Raw genomic sequence first — 19,146 nt, 5'->3', positions numbered from 1 at the left:
TTTCTCAATATTTAGATTTTTTTTTTTTTTTTTTTTTTTGGACACTCAGATTCTAGATTTTCAAATAGTTGAAAATCTCGGCCAAATATTGACCTATTATAACAAACCATACATCACTGGAAAGCTTATTTATTCAGCTTTAAGTGACTGGTTGTGTGGTCCAGGATCACATTTATTAATTATGAACATTTACTGACATTTATAAAACATTTATAAACATTTATTATTATTTTCAGTTTCAAGTACACATTTGCCTAATTTTATCATTTTGTCTATGTATTGAATCTCTCTCCCTCACTTTCTTTTTAATGAATGATGTTTTATGTTTTTAGTTATCTTATTCATTTATTTATTTAACCCAAATTGTTTGTGGAATTGACATAATTTCTCTATTAAAATGTCACAGTACATTTTTTAAAAAGGAGAACTCCACTTCCAGAACAATTTACAAATAATGTACTCATCCTCTTGTCATCTTTTCAAAGAGTGTGTCAGTACTTCTGCAGCGATGTAGGATGATTTTGAAATGATTTTTGAAGTTGAGGAAGAAAATCCGGTCAGAGTTTTTCGACATACCTGAACTGTCTTGAGCCAGAATACACAGAGTTCAAGGACTGCAAGGCAAGATGAGCATTTGAGAATAAAAAGTATTTAAATTGTATTTGAATGTAAAATGTAAATAACTGATCGCTAGATAAGACCCTTCTTCCTCGGCTGGGATTGTTTACAACTGCATTTTGGATCGTTTGAAGCCGCATTTAAACTGCATTTTGGAAGTTCAAAATCGGGGCACCACATCAGTCCATTATATGGAGAAAAATGCAGAAATGTTTTCCTCAAAAAACATAATTTCTTTACGACTGAAGAAAGAAAGACATGAACATCTCGGATGACAAGGTGGTGAGTACATTATATCTATGTATCTATCTATCTATCATTCTATCGTTCTATTGTTTTGTCTGTCTCTCTACAAGAAATGGAACTTGATTTGATATTTTGTATTGTTCTTAACTTTTTGTTTTTAAGTGTTTAAGTGTTTGCAGAATTTTTCTGTTAAAATAATAACCATTTTAATAACCATTTTCACTTTTAACTATGTACACATTTCTCTTAATTTTGTCTAAATTTGTAATTATTCCATGTAGAATTGCAGAATTTCTCTATTATGACTGTTCAGCTTCATTACACACAAATACGTTTATAAATTTGTTAAAAGAAAAGGCTACCTTGCACTTTTTCCATAAAAGCCTAAAAAAATAATACATTACAACAAGGTTCATTAGTTAACATATTTAACATGAACTAAGAATGAACGATACTTCTACAGCATTTATTCATTTTAGTTAATGCCAATTTCAACATTTACTAATGCATTAGTTGTTCTTGTTAACATTAGTTAATGCACTGTGAATTAACATGAATAATGAACGACTGTATTTTCATTAATTTACTTTAACAAAGATGAATAAATGCTGTAATAAATGCATGGAACCTAAATTGGTTTTATGTTAACATTTTTTTTAATAAAAAACTGCTGTCATTAACAATCATTTTGGAGAACAACTGAGTTGATTGTCATGAAGGTGACAGAGGAAAGCAATAACAGGTGTGGTTCAGGAACAGTTTTAGATCAGAAATGTTATTTGCTTATTATAGAATTTGCTAAAGCATAAATTTTCTCCTTCAGGGTTAATGACCAAACACGTTGCGTTAACTAAACTGAAGAACCGCCTGCATGTGTTTACATGAAGGTGAGCCGCAGTGTGTCAATCAAAGCGGCAGTTGTTTGAATTCGAAAGTAGGCGTGTGCGGGGGATCATGACGTCAGCGTCAGACAGTTCTCAGCGCGTTCGATCACGGCGAGCGTTCCAAACTTTCAATGGCTAGTGATTTAAAGCGTCGATTCCGCGGCCGCTCCGCGCTACATGTACCCATATAAACGGCGTTTTATTTTGGCGTGAGAAAGAATCGTTCCTACGCAGTGACCTTTTGGTGCTCGGATGCATAATATCGCGTAGGAGTCGCCTTGTGCGCGGTGAACGTTTGCTCTCTGCCTGTTTTCCTTCATCGCTAAATGGAGTCACGGGTGGAATTCAGTCGAGAGGAGATCAACAACACGGTATGGGAAGTTCCGGACAAGTACGTTTGCTTGAAGCAGATCGGAACGGGAGCTTATGGCAGCGTGTGGTGAGTTCCTAACAGACAGGTAGACGCTCGTGAGCAGCCTCTCAACAGGTTGCCACATGAAGCAGAACTATGTGGCAAGCCGTCTTAGCATTCATTGCTTCCAACTAACTAGATTCTAGTTAGTAGTACTAGTGACTAGACCTAATTATGTTAGTCAGCGGTACTTAGGTTTGCAGCTAGTCACTATTACAACACTGTCAGGTAGGTTTTTCATACTTGTTCTTTAGTTGCTCATAACTAATTAGTTCATAATAACTGGGAAGTACTACTATTGTTACCTAATTAATATTTACTGGTAAAACTGAAGTACATATTAGCCTAAAGACAACAGGATAACACTTAATAAGGTCCCATTAGATAACGCATTTGTTAATCTTTGTGAAAGTTAGTAGATAATATTAACAGATACAAATTTTGAGTTTAATAAGCTTTTAGTATGGTAAGCCCCCCCCCCATTGTTTGTTAACTAAAGTCGTTTCAAATTTATTGAAATGGAAAAAAAAACCTTACAGTCAGGTGTTACCTTCATTGGATTAAATGTACAATTTGTTACCGAAAACAATGAGTAGTTATTTGTTACTACTGGGATGGTGACTAGTTAAGTAATGAGTACTAGTGATGACCTGAATTACTGCTAGTATCTAGTGAATAATCACTACTACACTATAACTGACTGGATTAATGAAAAATAAGTAGTAGTAACATGCATATAGATGCTAGTTAGTTTTATGGAACGTTATTATGTTATGTTATGAATGTTAATGTTATGTTCGTGCGTCAACTTTTTGCCATGACATAATAATCTGGCTTGAATTTTGTAAACATTGCCCATTGAGCAATGAGTTTCAATATACCTATCAAATGAGTTCATCTACCTACTTGGCTGGAGTTATGTAATAATATAGAAATATAATATAGGGGCAGTCTGAGACTTTGGGCTGATAAGATAACCAATAAGAAATTTGTGAATGATAACTGATATTATCTACACTGTAAGGCCTGATTTTCACACTAAGTGTAATCACATGCTTTCATTGGAAAGCAGGTGTCAAATGTACTTTGCAGTAGAAAAGATTTATAAAACAATGGATGCTTTGTAGTTTTGAATTTTTTTTTTGTTTTCAACATCCAGTAACGGCTAAATCAGACTGATGTCACCAATATATCATGCATTCCTAATTTTGCAGACTCTTTGCTCTGCTTATGCTGCTTTATATGAAGAGTTCACTTGCAAAACCAGCTAAATCCATCTGACGTCTTTCTTTAAAAAATGCATTTTTATCAGGCTCAGATGTATAGGTTTCTATGTAAGTACCGGTATTCCTGATTGGGCCGAAGCTGGTATTTTAGTGAGTTTGAAGAAAAAGTACTTGATGGACGTATAATATGTGTCGAGAGCAGTGTCCCAGTATCATTATCTCATTTTTGACCGAGATGGCTTTTAGCTGGTTTTGCATGTGAACTCTTCATATACTGTAGTCACATCATTGCTAAATTTAGTCATTTTATGATATATCCTGGCAGCATTGACATTTCCTGTTCAAGGTTTAATGCCACAAAACCTTCACAACAGCTCTAAGATCAAACACTGGTGAAAGTGGGGGACTGTGAAACCCACATGCTCTGACAAAAAGGCTTTGCAGCAAAGCAATGTATCATCAACTAACATGCTTGTGCACTATCTTATTTGAATATTGCAGTTTCTATATCAGTTCCTGAATCGGTCGTTAAACCTTCAACCTCGGTTCAAAATATCTGTTTTTGAGCGCGATTGTTCTCCTTTTCGTAGCTCGGCCATCAACAATAAATCCAAAGAGAAGGTGGCCATCAAGAAGCTGCACCGACCCTTTCAGTCAGAGATCTTCGCGAAGAGAGCCTATCGTGAACTGAGGCTGCTCAAACATATGAAACATGAAAATGTAAGTGTCTTTTATGCATGACGTGCCGTGAGGCCAGATTTTGTTGCTTGCATTGTTAGTTCTGTTTTCCAGCAGTTTCAATTGTTTGAATGACTTTTGTAAGGCACAGAAGGACTTGTATGACACTATATTCACATTGTTTTCACTGAGAATGGTGTGAGTATCAAATGTTTAGCTTAGCGGACTCAGTGTGTGAGCTCAGAACTGGATACTTGTGGCGCCTGGAGACATGCTCATGATTGATTGTAGTGTCATAAACTGTAAGCGCCTTATACAAGTATTTAAACCCAGGCAGCCTTATTCAGTCAGTCTGTTCATATAACACCATTATAACATCTTGAAAAGGCTGTGACTCAATTGCCTTTTCGCTGTGTCAATTTTGCTGTCCAACCCAAGGTAATAGGCCTGCTAGATGTCTTCACTCCTGCCTCCAGACTGGACGACTTCCAAGACTTGTAAGTCTTAAATGAGTGATCTGTTAGCCATATGTCTGAGAGAAAAAAAGAGAATTCTGTCTTTATTCATGCATGATCTTTTCTAATGTAATTTTCCATGCAGAGAATAACAAAAAAGGGTTTGAAATGGTCAATAAATATTGACAGTTCATTTTTGGGTGAATTAGTCTTAAAACCAAAAGAAAAAAGAAATAATTCCTTTCCATGCAGAGAATAACAAACAATGGGTTTGATAAATAACGACAGAATTTATTTTTAAGTGTATTATTCTTTAAAATAAGAAATAAACAATTCCTTTCTGTTTTAGCTACCTGGTGATGCCGTACATGTACACAGACCTCTCTAAAGTCAAGGGCATCCTTACAGAAGACCGTATCCAGTTCCTGGTCTATCAGATGCTGTGTGGACTAAAGGTCAGACCAAAACAACTCACAAAAAGAGGCAAAATTTTGCCAACCAAGCATGATGTAACAAGTTTCCAGCAGTTTATCTGTCTACACTGAACATTACAATGCTGTGTGATGCAACACAACCAGTCAGAACAGGGAATCAAAATTGACTGTTAATACACTTCCGTTCAAAAGTTCAAGGTCTGTGAGAAGTTATTTTGTGGGATAGATTTTTCTTAAATTCAGCTTTGCCATAACAGGAATAAATTACATTAGTAATAAAGTTGAGGTCAAAAGTTTACATACACCTTGTAAATTCGGCAAAATGTTAATTATTTTACCAAAATAACAGGGATCGTAGAAAATGCATGTTATGTTTTATTAAGTACTGACCTGAATAAGATATTTAACATAAAAGACGTTTACATATAGTTCACAAGGGAAAATAATAGTTGAATTTATAAAAATGACCCTGTTTACATACACTTGATTCTTAATACTGTGTTGTTACCTGAATGATCCACAGCTGTTTTTGTTTAGTGATAGTTGTTAATGAGCCCCTTGTTTGTCCTGAACAGTTAAACTGCCCGGTGTTCCTCAAAAAAAGTCATAAAGATATTTAGGCAAAATAAGAAAAATGTATGCATCTTCATTCTGTTCAAAAGTTTACACCCCTGGCTCTTGTTGCATTGTGTTTCCTTCTGGAGCATCAGTGAACGTTTGAACCTTCTGTAATAGTTAAATATGAATTCCTCAGTTGTCCTCAGTGTGAAAAGATGGATCTTAAAATCATACAGTCATTGTTGGAAAGGGTATAAATACACAAAAATGCTGAAAAACCAAAGAATTTGTGGGACTTGTAGGATTTTTCTGAAGAACAGCCGGCAGTTTAGCTGTTCAGGACAAACAAGAGACTCATGAACAACTATCACTAAAAAAAAAACCACACACAGAGCTGTGGATCATTCAAGTAACAGCACAGTATTAAGCATCAAACGAATGTAAAGTTTTGAACAGGGTCAATTTTATCAATTCAACTATTGCTTTCTGTTGTGGACTGTATGTAAACATCTTTGATGTGAAATATCTTAATCAGGTCAGTACTAAATAAAAAATAACCTGCATTTTGTATGATCCCTTTTATTTTGGTAAAATAATTAACATTTAGCAGATTCTGCAAAGTGTATGTAAACTTTTGACCTCAACTGTATATTTAATGCATATTTCATACATAAACATATATATATAGAATTGTTATAATAGAATTATTAATATATTAATAATATTTCACATTTCTGTATTTTTGATCAAATAAATGCAGCCTTGGTGAGCACAAGAGACTTCTTTCAAAAATGTTTACAAAAATCTTACCGACCCCAAACTTTTGAATGGTAGTGTGTGTTTGTGGACTTTACTGTACATGATTCATCAATGCACGTTATTACAAGAAAAATGCTGCACCCCTGAAATCACCATAATCCATTTAAGTCTTAATAAATAAAGTTGCTTCTTTTATTTTCTTTTTTCTAAATACATCACGTTACCGAAGTAAATCGGGTTGTGCATGTAGTTTCCTGTTGACTTTCAGTTGGTAAACATCTAACATATCTAAAGCAACTGAATAACTGACGGAAGACAAATATGTACAGGATGTATAAAAACAGAAGTATGCTGTGGGTTTAAGATTATTTGTCAGTTTTTCAGATCAATCCTATTAGTGTAATCAAATACTAAAACATAACACTGTGAAGAATGTCATAATACTGACTTTATTTCTTTCTTCCTCCCTGTCCCTGTTTCTCTCCACTCCACAGTACATTCATGGTGCTGGCATCATTCACAGAGTAAGTGAGACTGGCAATGAATAAACAGCATCTGCTCATAATTATCATTTCCACACAGATCTGAATTAAAGACACATGGCCTCTCTTGGGATCGCTGTAGCTTTTCCCCGGGAGATGCAAATGTGCTCCATGGGGGAGTTTTCATCTCCGTCAATTACATTTACTTACTGCTAATGCGCTAATATGTATTGATCAGTGGACTATCAACAATGATTAACTACACTGAGAAGATGAGAGAGCAGTCATCCCTTTCAGCTTAAGAGGAGTTAATATGTTTAGAATTTATATTTACTAATATATTAACTATTTTACAACAGCTTATGATGTGGCTCATCCAATTAAATTTAATATAATGGGTTGCTGTTATGAGCCTTGCTGCTATGAGCTGTTTTTGTTCAGTATTTATAAATATATACATATATATAAATCTTAATTCCAAATAATGAAAAGTAAATTCATGTTCAAATTTGTATAACATTATTGGTTTCTAATGATGTATAACACTTATTTGTGTGAGCAAAATCGACAGAGTATTTTTAGTGTCTTTCGCACTTATCTTAAAAAACGTGAGCTGGTCATGCTGGTGTGACCGTCGACCCCAGGGAGTTAAAGGGGTCCTATTATGCTCTTTAACAGAGTCTTGATTTTGTTTTGGGGGAGTACTAGAACATGCTTTCATGCTTGGTGGTTTGAAAAACGCATTATTTTTAACATAATTTACATTATTACAATACATTTCTCCCAGGCTGGCACAAATGACTCGATTAGTTCTGGATTCTGCCTTCCGAAAAATGAAATTTGTTGTGATTGGTTAGCTCTCCCACTGCGTTGCGATTGGCGAATAGCTTCGACGGTATTTCAGTACTGCCACGCCCCTTGTCAAAGAAGCAAGTTCTGTGTACAACTGATAGCGCAAACTAGATTAAGTGATTCTTATGTTTTAAATATGGATATTTTTCTTACAAAAATCGATTCGCTACAGGAGGCCTTAATTAAACCCCCGGGGCCGTGTGAGGCAAATTTTAATATAACTCCGATTGCATTCGTCTGAAAGAAGGAAGTCATATAAATCTAGGATGCATGGAGGGTGAGTAAATAATACACTACAGTGGTGTTGGGTCCTATCATCAGCCTGCAAGATCGCCGATACATGATATTATCGTGTTAATGTTTCATTGCCCGAAACTAGCTCCAGCATAAGGCTAAAAGCAGCCTAACATTATAAAAAACATCATCACTGATCAGCCTAGCCTATTCTAGTGCAAGTTTATGCATTTTAAAAAAAACACTTGTGTTATAAGTGAAGCTGTCTACACTGTATGATGAATAAATCTCTTACCACACACTGCACAGGTCTGCGGCACGTTATGACTCCGACGCAGCAACCGGAGTAGACTTCGGCATGTGTTTCGACCCCCTGTACTGCACACGTCTGCGGCGCGTTACTGCTCTGAATCGGCTATTCTAGCCAATGTTTGTGTTTATACCCGCCGCGCTGCAGTTCGTTGAAGCGGCTCTCGGCGCTTCCCTCACTCCTACCACCCCCCCACCCACCCAACAATTCAAATTTCCGACGTTCCATTTAGAATATTCTAATGGACCGCATTGTGACATCATTGCATGCGGACAAAAACCGTTGTATTTCAAAGGAGCCGTTCGTTGTAGTTCTATAAATGGAATTGTTTAAAAACGAAATATCTCCCTTTGAAGTGGACTTTGAGATTTGTAACTTTGTAGATCTTTTTTTTATGCCCAAAGATACACACCACACACTGACTAAAGCTCAAAAAGTGAAAAAGCATAATAGGACCCCTTTAAAACCCCTTTAAAGTCATATAAAGTACTGTTTAAACGTTTGGGGTCAATACAGTACTGTTCAAGGTGGTATGTATTTCTTTAAAAATAATAAAAATAAATCAGTAATAACTGTAATATTGTTAAAATAATATTACAATTTTAAATAACTGTTTTTTATTTTAAAATATAATTTATTTATGTGATGCAAAGCTGAATATATATATAGGTGCTGTCAAATGATTAATTGCATCCAAAATAAAAAAATTGTTTACATAATATATGTGTGTATACTGTGTATATTATGTAAATATAAATACACACACACATACAGTACAGTATATATTTAAAAAAATATTTACATGGATTTACATGTATATATTTATATTCATACAGTTGATATTACATATAAATATTTTTAATATATAAACCTAACATTTTTCTTAAATATAAACATGCATGTGTGCATATTTACTTATACATAATAAATGCACGCAGTACAAACGAAAACGTTTATCTTGGATGCGATTAATCATGATTGATCATTCAACAGCACATGTATATATTGATTTATTTTTGTAACAATGTAAATATATTTACTGTCACTTTTGGTCAATTTAATGCGTCTTTCCTGTATAATATTTTTAAAAAGTCTTACTGACCCAACTATTTTGAACAGTGGTGTGTATGTATCATACAATATTAAAATGTTCTTCGATTTGTACGAGTGCTTTTCTGGAGACATTCTGGCAGTACGTTTCAAATGGAAGATGCACAGATTGAAATGTCCAAAAAATGAATGTACGCCAAGCTACAGTAGTGATTTATTCAAACGGTTCTAAAATGTGCCTTATTGTGTTTGTAATTCTATTAATATCAGTGAGTTCAAGGCTTTTGCTTTGTCTGAGCTTTCCTATCACACATTGTCCTATGAGGTAATGCCAGTAATTTCCTGTTTGGTAAGGCAGTGCCCGTACAAGCTCGGATCTGTTTGAAGCCGCCCAGCTTATTTTCGAAGTGAAATACAACTTACTGCATTCAAATTTAAGATTTCTTAAGAAATCCACTAGGATCTTGTGTAATTCTTGAAGAACTATGTCTTTGTAGGATGATTAACACCTGTATGCATTGCAGGATCTCAAACCAGGAAACCTGGCTGTGAACCAAGATTGTGAGCTGAAGGTTTGTGCCATCATTCTTTCACCATAAAAGAGAGAAATGTAAACCACTGGCAGTTGACAGTAACAGTCTGCGTTTGGTCCGCCTACAGATCCTGGATTTCGGCCTGGCACGTCATGCAGAAGCGGAGATGACGGGTTATGTGGTGACGCGGTGGTACCGAGCCCCTGAGGTCATTCTAAACTGGATGCACTACACGCAGACAGGCAAGATGTTTGTCATTCATTAAGACGTACACACCTCTTAAAATTATTACCGAGAGCTAAGTTTACTCTGATTAGGCAAAACATTTGGTAACGCTTTAGGGAACACAATTCACTATTAACTAGTATCTAGTAACTTATTAGCATGCATATTACTAGCATATTGGCTTACTTATAAAGCATATATTAATGCTTTATTCTGCAGGTCCATATTTTAGATCCCTTAACCCTACACCATACCTAAACATAATTATTACAACAACTACCTTAATTCCTATCAATAAACAGCAAATTAGGAGTTTATTGAGGGACAACTTTTAGTTATTAGTAAATATATGTGTTCCCTAATCTGAAGTGCTATCTAAAATAAGAGGTTAAATACAGTAAGTATTGATTTATTCATCTGTTATGCTCCAGTTTCTTTCTTGAAATCTGTCCAATAGCACCTCTGTTGGTCTTTGTGAGCAGTTCTAACATGCTCTCATTGGTAATCATAGGTATTGTTCTAACATGCATACATTTTCTTGTTCAAATAGAAAATTTATACTTAAAATATAAGCATATGAACACCTTATATAACATATAAGGCATATAAGTTTACATATGCAATTCTTTACAAATTCTTGAGGTTCATAGAAAATGAAATTTATTTTGTAATTTCTCCTTTTTTTAACAATGAATTAGAACAATTAAAACAATTAGATACTATTAAATGTCTTTAACATGTTGATGAGTTTTAATTAATAATAAGTAATTTAATATAAAATATTCAAAATATAAAATACATGATTAAAATGATTAATGATTAAATGCAATGTTTCTGCATTTATTGGTTGTGGAATTATGTCTAAATATTAAACTCAGTCACTTGTGGTGGTACTAAACTTGACATTCAAAAGTTTGGGATCAGTAAGATTTTTTTTATGTTTTTAAAGAAGTCTCTTATGCTCATCAAAGTTCCATTTATTTGATCAAAATACATGAATAAAGTAATATTATTGCAGTTTAAAATAACAGTTTTCTATTTTAATATATTTTAAAATATAATTTATTTCTGAAAAAAAAAAAAAAAAAAAAAAAAAAAAAAAAAAACTTTACTTAAATAAAGATTAAGGTAAAATGTATTGTTTTAACATTAATTTATAATTAATTTAGTGATTCCTCTGCATACCACTAGAGGGAAATAATCATTAAATTAAAATGTATTGTACCTAAAAGTTAAATAAAAACGGTACTGTACTTAAAAAAAAAAAAAAAAAAAAAAAAAAAAAAAAACTTTACTTAAATAGATTAAGGTAAAATGTATTGTGTTTTAACATTAATTTATAATTAATTTAGTGATTCCTCTGCGTACCACTAGAGGGAAATAATCATTCAATTAAAATGTATTGTACCCAAAAGTTAAATAAAAACGGTACTGTACTTAAAAAAAAAAAAACTTTACTTAAATAAAGATTAAGGTAAAATGTATTGTTTTAACGTTAATTTATAATTAATTTAGTAAATCCTCTGCATACCACTAGAGGGAAATAATCATTAAATTAAAATGTATTGTACCCAAAAGTTAAATAAAAACCGTACTGTACTTAAAAAAAAAAAAAAAAAAAAAAAACTTTACTTAAATAAAGATTAAGGTAAAATGTATTGTGTTTTAACATTAATTTATAATTAATTTAGTGATTCCTCTGCGTACCTGATTACCAGTACTGGTACTCTTACCACACTTTGAGAATCACTGTGCTAATTTATTATCAGTGTTAGAACAGTTCTTTTTAGTTATAATAGTTATAATATTCATATAATATTTTTTGGAACCTGTGATACTTTTTTAGGATTCTTTGATGAATAAGAAGTTAAAAGGAACAGCGTTTTTTGAAAATAGAAATCTTTTCTAACAATGTCTTTATTATCAATTTAACACATACTTGCTGAATAAAAGTATTCTTTTTTTTTTTCAAAGAAAGAAAGACAAATGTACTGACTCCAAACTTTGAACCATAGTGTATATTGTTAAAAAAGATTTCCAATGTTGTTCTAACTTTTTATCCATCAAGGAATCCTGAAAAAAGTATCACATGTTCCAAAAAAAATATTAAGCAGCACAGCTGTTTCCAACATTGATAATAAATCAGCATATTAGAATGATTTCTGAAGGATCATTTGACACTGAAGACTGCAGTAATGGTGCTAAAAATTCAGCACTCATCACAGGAATAAATTATATTTTAAAGTATATTAAAATAGAAAACCACTTTTTTAAGTTGCAATAATATTTAACAATATTACTATTTTTTTTCTGTATTTTTAATCAAATAAACGCAGCCTTGATGAGCAGAAAAGACTAATTTAAAAAACATTAAAAATCTTACTGATCCCAAACTTCTGAATGGAAGTGTATATGTTTAAATGTGTAAATGACTTATATGTGTATAAATGAGAGAATTTGATAAATAAACTCCTCCCAACTGTTAATTTGGAACTCCATTTATCACCGTTTCAAATGAATATTCATGATATAACTAATCTTTTTGTGCTAAATTATGTAGTTGTGTGTGCTAAATAAAGATCACACTTATGTAGGCAAACATTTCCCAACTGCCTACACGGATCAATAATTTGCACTTTTAGGGGCCGTTCACATATTGCGTCTTTTGCACGTTCAAGTTCGTTATTTCAGATGTAGACGCGCGGCAGCAGCACTCATAACGGAAGCGACGCGGTCGCAATTTGTCCTTTGATGAAACTTCCGCGTCTTCATTGAGAGTGCGGGTCATGGTTGCTTAGCAACAGCAGATGCCACGGAAGCGCAAGCTACAGAGCGCTTTGGAAAGAAGGAGAAATCGGCGCGCCTGGCGTTTTCCACACATTTTTAGGCGCGATATGTGAACGGCCCCTTAAATGTTGAATGTCTTCACAAATGCTTCACAAAATTTAAATATCAATTTTTAATTTCCACTTAGAACGAATGTGCTCAGATTTTTTAGTACTAAAGCTATGCTGATTCATATTTACTACATGAATGTACTGTAAGTCAAATGGTTTGCGTTGTTTTAATGACTAGTGGTTGTCATGATTATTATAGTTTAATATGTGTGATTGTTGCCTTTTCTTCTTTCTAGTGGATATCTGGTCTGTTGGGTGCATCATGGGTGAAATGTTCAATGGAAAAACACTCTTTAAAGGAAAAGACTGTATCCTTCAGCATTTACTTTGCCTTATTTATTTCCAGTTTTTACTGAATGAACATATTCCGAGGGCTGCATTTCATGAATTGTCATCATATATTGTATTAAATACTTCATTGAAGGGATAGTTCATCCAAAAATGAAGTTCTTTATTTTTTTATCATTATTTATTTATTCTTCTAAATCTGTATATGTGACCCTAGACCACAGAACCAGTCATAAGGGTCAATTTTTGGAAATTGAGAATTATACATCATCTGAAAGCTGAATAATTAAACTTTGTTAGGATAGGACTATATTTGGTCGAGATACAACTATTTGAAACTCTGGAATCTAAGGTTGCAAAAAAATCTAAATATTGAGTTAATCACCTTTAAATTTGTCCAAATGAAGTTCTTAGCAATGCATATTACTAATCAAAAATTAAGTTTTGATATATTTACTGTAGAAAATTTACAAAATATCTTCATGTAACATGATCTTTACTTAATACCCTATTGATTTTTGGCATAAAAGAAAAATTAATCATTTTGACCCATACAATGTATTTTTGGCTATTGCTACAATTATGACTGGTTTTGTGGTCCAGGGTTGCATATTATTTATTTGTTTTTTTAAGAAATAGTTCACCCAAATGTAAAAATTCTGTCATTAATTACTCATTAAGATATTTCTGATAAAATCCAAGAGCTTTCTGATCCTCGGAAGGCCCAGAAAGGTAGTTAGGACATTGTTAAAATAGCCAATGTGACATCAGTGGTTACTGTAATCAACTGTAATTTTATGAAGCTATGAGAATACTTTTTGTGCTCAAAGAAAGATCCGAAGATGAACAAAGGTCTTACGGATTTGGAACGACATGAGGTTGAGTAATGACAGAATGTTCAGTATTTGGGTGAACTATCACCCAAAAATTAAAGGAGAAGTCCACTTCCAGAACAAGAAGTTACAGATAATGTACTCACCCCCTTGTCATCCAAGATGTTCATGTCTTTTTTTCTTTAGTCGTAAAGAAATTATGTTTTTTGAGGAAAACATTTCTGGATTTTTCTCCTTATAATGGACTGATATGGTGCCCCAAGTTTGAACTTCCAAAATGCAGTTTAAATGCGTCTTCAAACGATCCCATATGCGGTTGTAAACGATCCCAGCCGAGAAAGAAGGGTCTTGTCTAGCAAAACAATTGAAATAATAAATTTTATATACTTTTTAATGTCAAACGCTTGTCTTGTCTTGCTCTCCCTGAACTCTGTTTTTGTTCCGGGTCATGACAGTTAGGGTATGTCGAAAAACTCCCATCTCATGTTCTCAAGTTCAGAATCATCCTATATCGCTGTTTTACCATTTTGTTAAGGGTGTTTGATCATCTTAACATGTTCACTTTATAAAGACTGGGTCGGTACTTCTGCAGCGTTGTAGGATGATTTTGAAATGATTTTTGAAGTTGAGGGAGAAAATACGATTGGAAATTTTTTGACATACCCTAACTGTCTTGAGTCAGAATACACAGAGTTCAGGGAGAGTAAGACAAGATGAGCGTTTGAGATTAAAAAGTATTTAAATTGTATGTTTTTAATGAAAATAACCAATTGTTTCGCTAGATAAGACCCTTCTTCGTCGGCTGGGATCATTTACAACCGCATTTGGGATCGTTTGAAGCCGCATTTATGCATTTTGAAATGGATATCAGTCCATTATATGGAGAAAAATCCTGAAATGTTTTCCTCAAGAAACACAATTTCTTTACGACTGAAGAATGAAAGACATGAACATCTTGGATGATGAGGGGGTGAGTACATTATCTGTAAATTGTTGCTCTGGAAGTAGACTTCTCCTTTAACAAAATAACAGCATACAGGTTTGGAAAGACATGAAAGTTAGGAAATCATTTTAATTTTTGTGTGAACTATCCTTCAAATGACTGACGTACGGTAGATACACTGTCATTTAGTTAATTGTGATTGCATTTAAAAATGCTGTGCCCACTTCTTTTTCTAGCTTTCTTTTTATCTAGCTTGTCAAGAACCGAAACAACTTGGAAATTACATGCTGTGCATTGTCTTTAACTTTTGATATTCAGACATGGACCAGTTGATTCAGATAATGAAAGTCACAGGGACACCAGGTCCAGAATTCACTGAGAAATTAGAAAGCCCAGAGGTAAGACATTTTCAGTGCAACCAAAATGGCATCTTTAATACATGGCATGTCTGGATCTTGATTTAACCTGAGACTGATTGCTGATGCAACTTGGAATGAATTGCTAATGCAGTGTGAAGTAAGATTGAAAAAATGGTCTTGAATGTTTTGGGAGGAAAAAGAAAATCTACTTGAATTATTAACGTTTTGCGTGACGGTTGCTGTAGCTACTGAGCTCATCTGTCATTCCTGATTTCGATCACTGTCAATATGTCTTCATTGCTGTTAAATAGGCAAAGAGCTATGTCAAATCCCTGCCCCACTACCCACGCAGAGATTTCTCGACATTGTTTCCCAGAGCCAGTAAAAAAGGTAAGTAATACCCCAATGAAAAATTACTCCTTTGTCATGTTGTCACATTTCTTGCTTAGCAAGAGACTTTTTTCATTGTAAAACTTATGATTTAGTTTGACTGCATAGTTGCTGCCTGTCAATGTGATGTGCTATTAATTCTGACAAAAATGACAAGATGCTGAGCAAATGCAACAGAACAATTTAAGTACATTTTTACATTTTTCACCAAACGTCAGGTAGAATGTCACCAGAAGGTACTGCCACACATGTTTTGTACTATTGCACAGCAGAGGAAGTATAGCAAAAACAGTAGCATTTTGAAATATTTTTACTATTTAAAATAACTGTTTTCCATTTGAATATATTTTAAAGTCTAATTTATTCCTCTGATTTTAACGCTTAATTTTTAGCATCATTACTCCAGTCACACGGTCCTACAGAAATCTTTAGAATATTCTGATTTGTTGCTCAAAAAAATTTATTATTATTATTATTATTATTATGTTGAAAACAGTTGAGTGGATTTTTTTTCAGGTTTCTTTGATGGATATAAAGTTCAGAGGAACAGCATTTATCTGAAAAATAAATCTTTGTAACATTCTAAATGTCTTTATCATCACTTTTGATCAGATTAATGCATCCTTGCTAAATAAAAGTATTAATTTCTATAATTTCAGATTTTTCTTTCAGATAAATGTCGATCTTCTATTCATCACAGCAAATCAGCATATTAGAATGATTTCTGAAGGATCATGTGACACTGAAGGCTGGAGTAATGATGCTGAAAATGTAACTTTGATCACAGGAATAAATTACATTTTAAAATATATTCAAATAAAAAGCAGTTATTTTGAATGGTAAAAATATCATACAGTATTACTGATTTTGCTGTATTTCGGATCAAATAAATGCAGGCTTGTTGAGCAGAAGAGTATTCCTTAAACATTAAAACTCTTACTGTTCAAAACTGGTATGGAAATGTTTTGGCAACTGGCTGAAATAAAAGAAATTTGACGACTTTTACGTTTTATTATTTTGAAATAACAAAACAATTTCTAGACTTGCATTTTTAGAATACAAAAATGTAATTCCTGCTAATGCAGAATACACTTTAAATAAATGTATTATTTATATTTTTCCTATTTTTCAATGTCTGTTAGTCTAATTAGTCCTAATTAGTGATCAAATAACTATAATATTTCCCAAAGCACAAAGCTTACCCTGTCCTAATACAATATAATGCTCACATAATAAAACACATACTAGCTTTTGCTATTTTAATGATATTGCTATGTTTCTGACCCACTCTGTCATCCCTCAATGCAATTGCACTGGTAACTAACCCCAGCTGTAGAGCTGCTTGAGAAGATGCTAGTGTTAGATGCCGATGCTCGTCTCACTGCTGATGGTGCACTGGCACACAGCTATTTTGATGGCTTGAGGGACCCCGAGGACTGCCCAGTGCCCACGCCATACGATGACAGCTACGACAACGCCACGTTGCCCTTAGAAGAGTGGAAACGTAAGCAACATAGACAATCCAGAGCAATACAGACAATTATGCATGCTGTACTTTATATTTAAACACATTATATAAATCTCTTTTTTCGCAGGTTTATCATTTAAAGAAGTGAGAAGCTTTGTTCCTTTCCCAAGGAGAGACTCAAAGAGAAGAAACACACTCACAATGACCTAGTGATAGTGGGTCTGACATTATTGGCGTACTGTATTGCAATTATGCAATTTAGTTTTTGCCTTGAAACAATTTGGAATTTTTATTTACTCCTAAAAAGTATATGAATAGCAGTATTTTGTACAATAAGTGACTTCTTAAGGAATATGTGGTATATCTGGACATCTGGTGAATGAACATTTTATTTTGATATAGTGGTAACTGTCCTACATTTATCGGCAGTGTGCGTCGCACCTTAAAGGGATCATTTGCTCACCCTCACACCGTTTATTCACAATTTATTGCATCCCTGTCCCATTTCAAACAACTTGTGGGCTATATTAAAACCCATCTAAAGCTGTATAATATCTTTTTGAGGGGAACGGACCCCTCCTTTTGTCAAATAATATGAGGGTGAGTAAATAATGACAGATTTTCTTTTTTTTTTTTTTTTTTTTTTTTTTTTTAAGTAAACTGTCCCCTAAGTGCTATCAGATTAAAAATGCTCTATAAAAGGACAGCCATATACAATTTCATGTATTTTAGTGTTATGGGTCTTAACGTTAGTATTTCAAATATTTCATAAACAGTATACCATTAAAAAGTTTGGGGTGAGCTTTTTTTTTAAATTAAGAAATGAATAGTTTTATTCAACAAGTATGCATTACATTTACCAAATACAGTAAAGACATTTTTAATGTTGCAAAATATTTGTATTTGGAATAAATGCTTACTTACTGACCCCGAACTTTCAAATGGTTGGGCATATATCTAAAAAGAACACACACTACCAGTCAAAAGTTTTTGAGCAGTAAGATTTTTATGAAGTCTCTTCTGCTCACCAAGCCTGCTTTAATTTGATGCAAAAACAGTAACATTTAGAAATATTTTTACTATTTAAAGTAACTGTTTTATATTTAAATATATTTTAAAATATCATTTATTCCTGTCATTTCAAAGCTTATTTTTTAGCATCATTACTCCAGTCTCATGATCTTTCAAAAATCATTCTAATATACTGATTTGCTGCTCAAAAAACATTTTCTGAAATGGAAATCTTTTGTAACATTATAAATGCATTTGTCATCACTTTTGATCAATTTAAAGCATCCTTGCTAAATAAAAGTATTGATTTCTACAATTTCTTTCCCCCCCCCAAAAAAAAAAATTATATTGACTCCAAGCTTTTGAGTGATATAGTGTATGTCTTTCTATTCATCGAAGAATTCTGGAAAAAAATGTATTCAACTGTTTTAAATATTGATAATAATAAAAATGTTTCTTGAACAGCCAATCAGCATATTAGAATGATTTCCATAATTTCTATAATTTAGATAAGTTATTTTAAATAGTAAAAAATATTTCAGAACTCTACTGTTTTTGCTATACTTTCGATCAAATAAATACAGGCTTAATGAGCAGAAGAGACTTCTTAAAAAAAAAAAAAAACAGTAAAAATCGTTAATTGACTGGTAGTGTAAATACTTAATAAAAATAGCATAAAAACGTATAATAAATTGTTGGGAATACATAATGGATGCTGTTACTGACTTTAATTAAATGCTTAAAAACAGCCTTAGTATTGTTACATGTTTACCTACTTAAAGTCAACATGAAATAGCAATGGCTACGCATTTTACTCTGCCGTATTTCTGAGTGAAACAGGATATGCTACTAGAAAAATGTTTATTGTCCAAGTGGGAATTAATTGGTTTGTGAAGTGGGTGTTAAAGTTCCATACCAGAATCAAGCCAGATGGTTAAAGCGGAGGGATTTAGAAAAAAGAAAAGCTGTTAAACGTATTACATTTTAATGAAAGATTACAC

The 19,146-nt window shown here is 33.1% G+C and overlaps 1 protein-coding gene across 1 annotated transcript; it reads left to right on the top strand.

Annotated features, from left to right (window-relative positions):
* Positions 1-1,804: 1,804 nt before the first annotated feature.
* On the top strand, positions 1,805-17,784 carry mapk13 (mitogen-activated protein kinase 13). Its single transcript, XM_051116855.1, has 12 exons — positions 1,805-2,187; positions 3,977-4,106; positions 4,503-4,561; positions 4,869-4,974; positions 6,765-6,794; positions 9,723-9,770; positions 9,859-9,973; positions 13,090-13,161; positions 15,236-15,315; positions 15,588-15,666; positions 16,997-17,170; positions 17,262-17,784. Exons 1-12 carry the CDS (start codon positions 2,075-2,077, stop codon positions 17,342-17,344), a joined length of 1,089 nt encoding a protein of 362 aa, XP_050972812.1. The 5' UTR covers positions 1,805-2,074; the 3' UTR covers positions 17,345-17,784.
* The last annotated feature ends 1,362 nt before the right edge of the window (positions 17,785-19,146 follow it).

This window comes from Labeo rohita, chromosome 8 (genome assembly GCF_022985175.1).
Source record: "Labeo rohita strain BAU-BD-2019 chromosome 8, IGBB_LRoh.1.0, whole genome shotgun sequence".
NCBI lineage: Eukaryota > Metazoa > Chordata > Actinopteri > Cypriniformes > Cyprinidae > Labeo > Labeo rohita.
The sequence above is the reverse complement of the archived record's forward strand: the minus strand, read 5'-3'. Positions and strand labels throughout refer to the sequence as shown.

Excerpts from the sequence above, each read along its gene's own strand:
- mapk13 (XM_051116855.1), top strand. The coding sequence starts at position 2,075 with ATGGAGTCACGGGTGGAATTCAGTCGAGAGGAGATCAACAACACGGTA. Across the intron at positions 9,771-9,858 it reads ACCAAGATTGTGAGCTGAAG|ATCCTGGATTTCGGCCTGGC; the intron begins GTTTGTGCCATC and ends GTCCGCCTACAG. Across the intron at positions 15,667-16,996 it reads TCCCAGAGCCAGTAAAAAAG|CTGTAGAGCTGCTTGAGAAG; the intron begins GTAAGTAATACC and ends AACTAACCCCAG.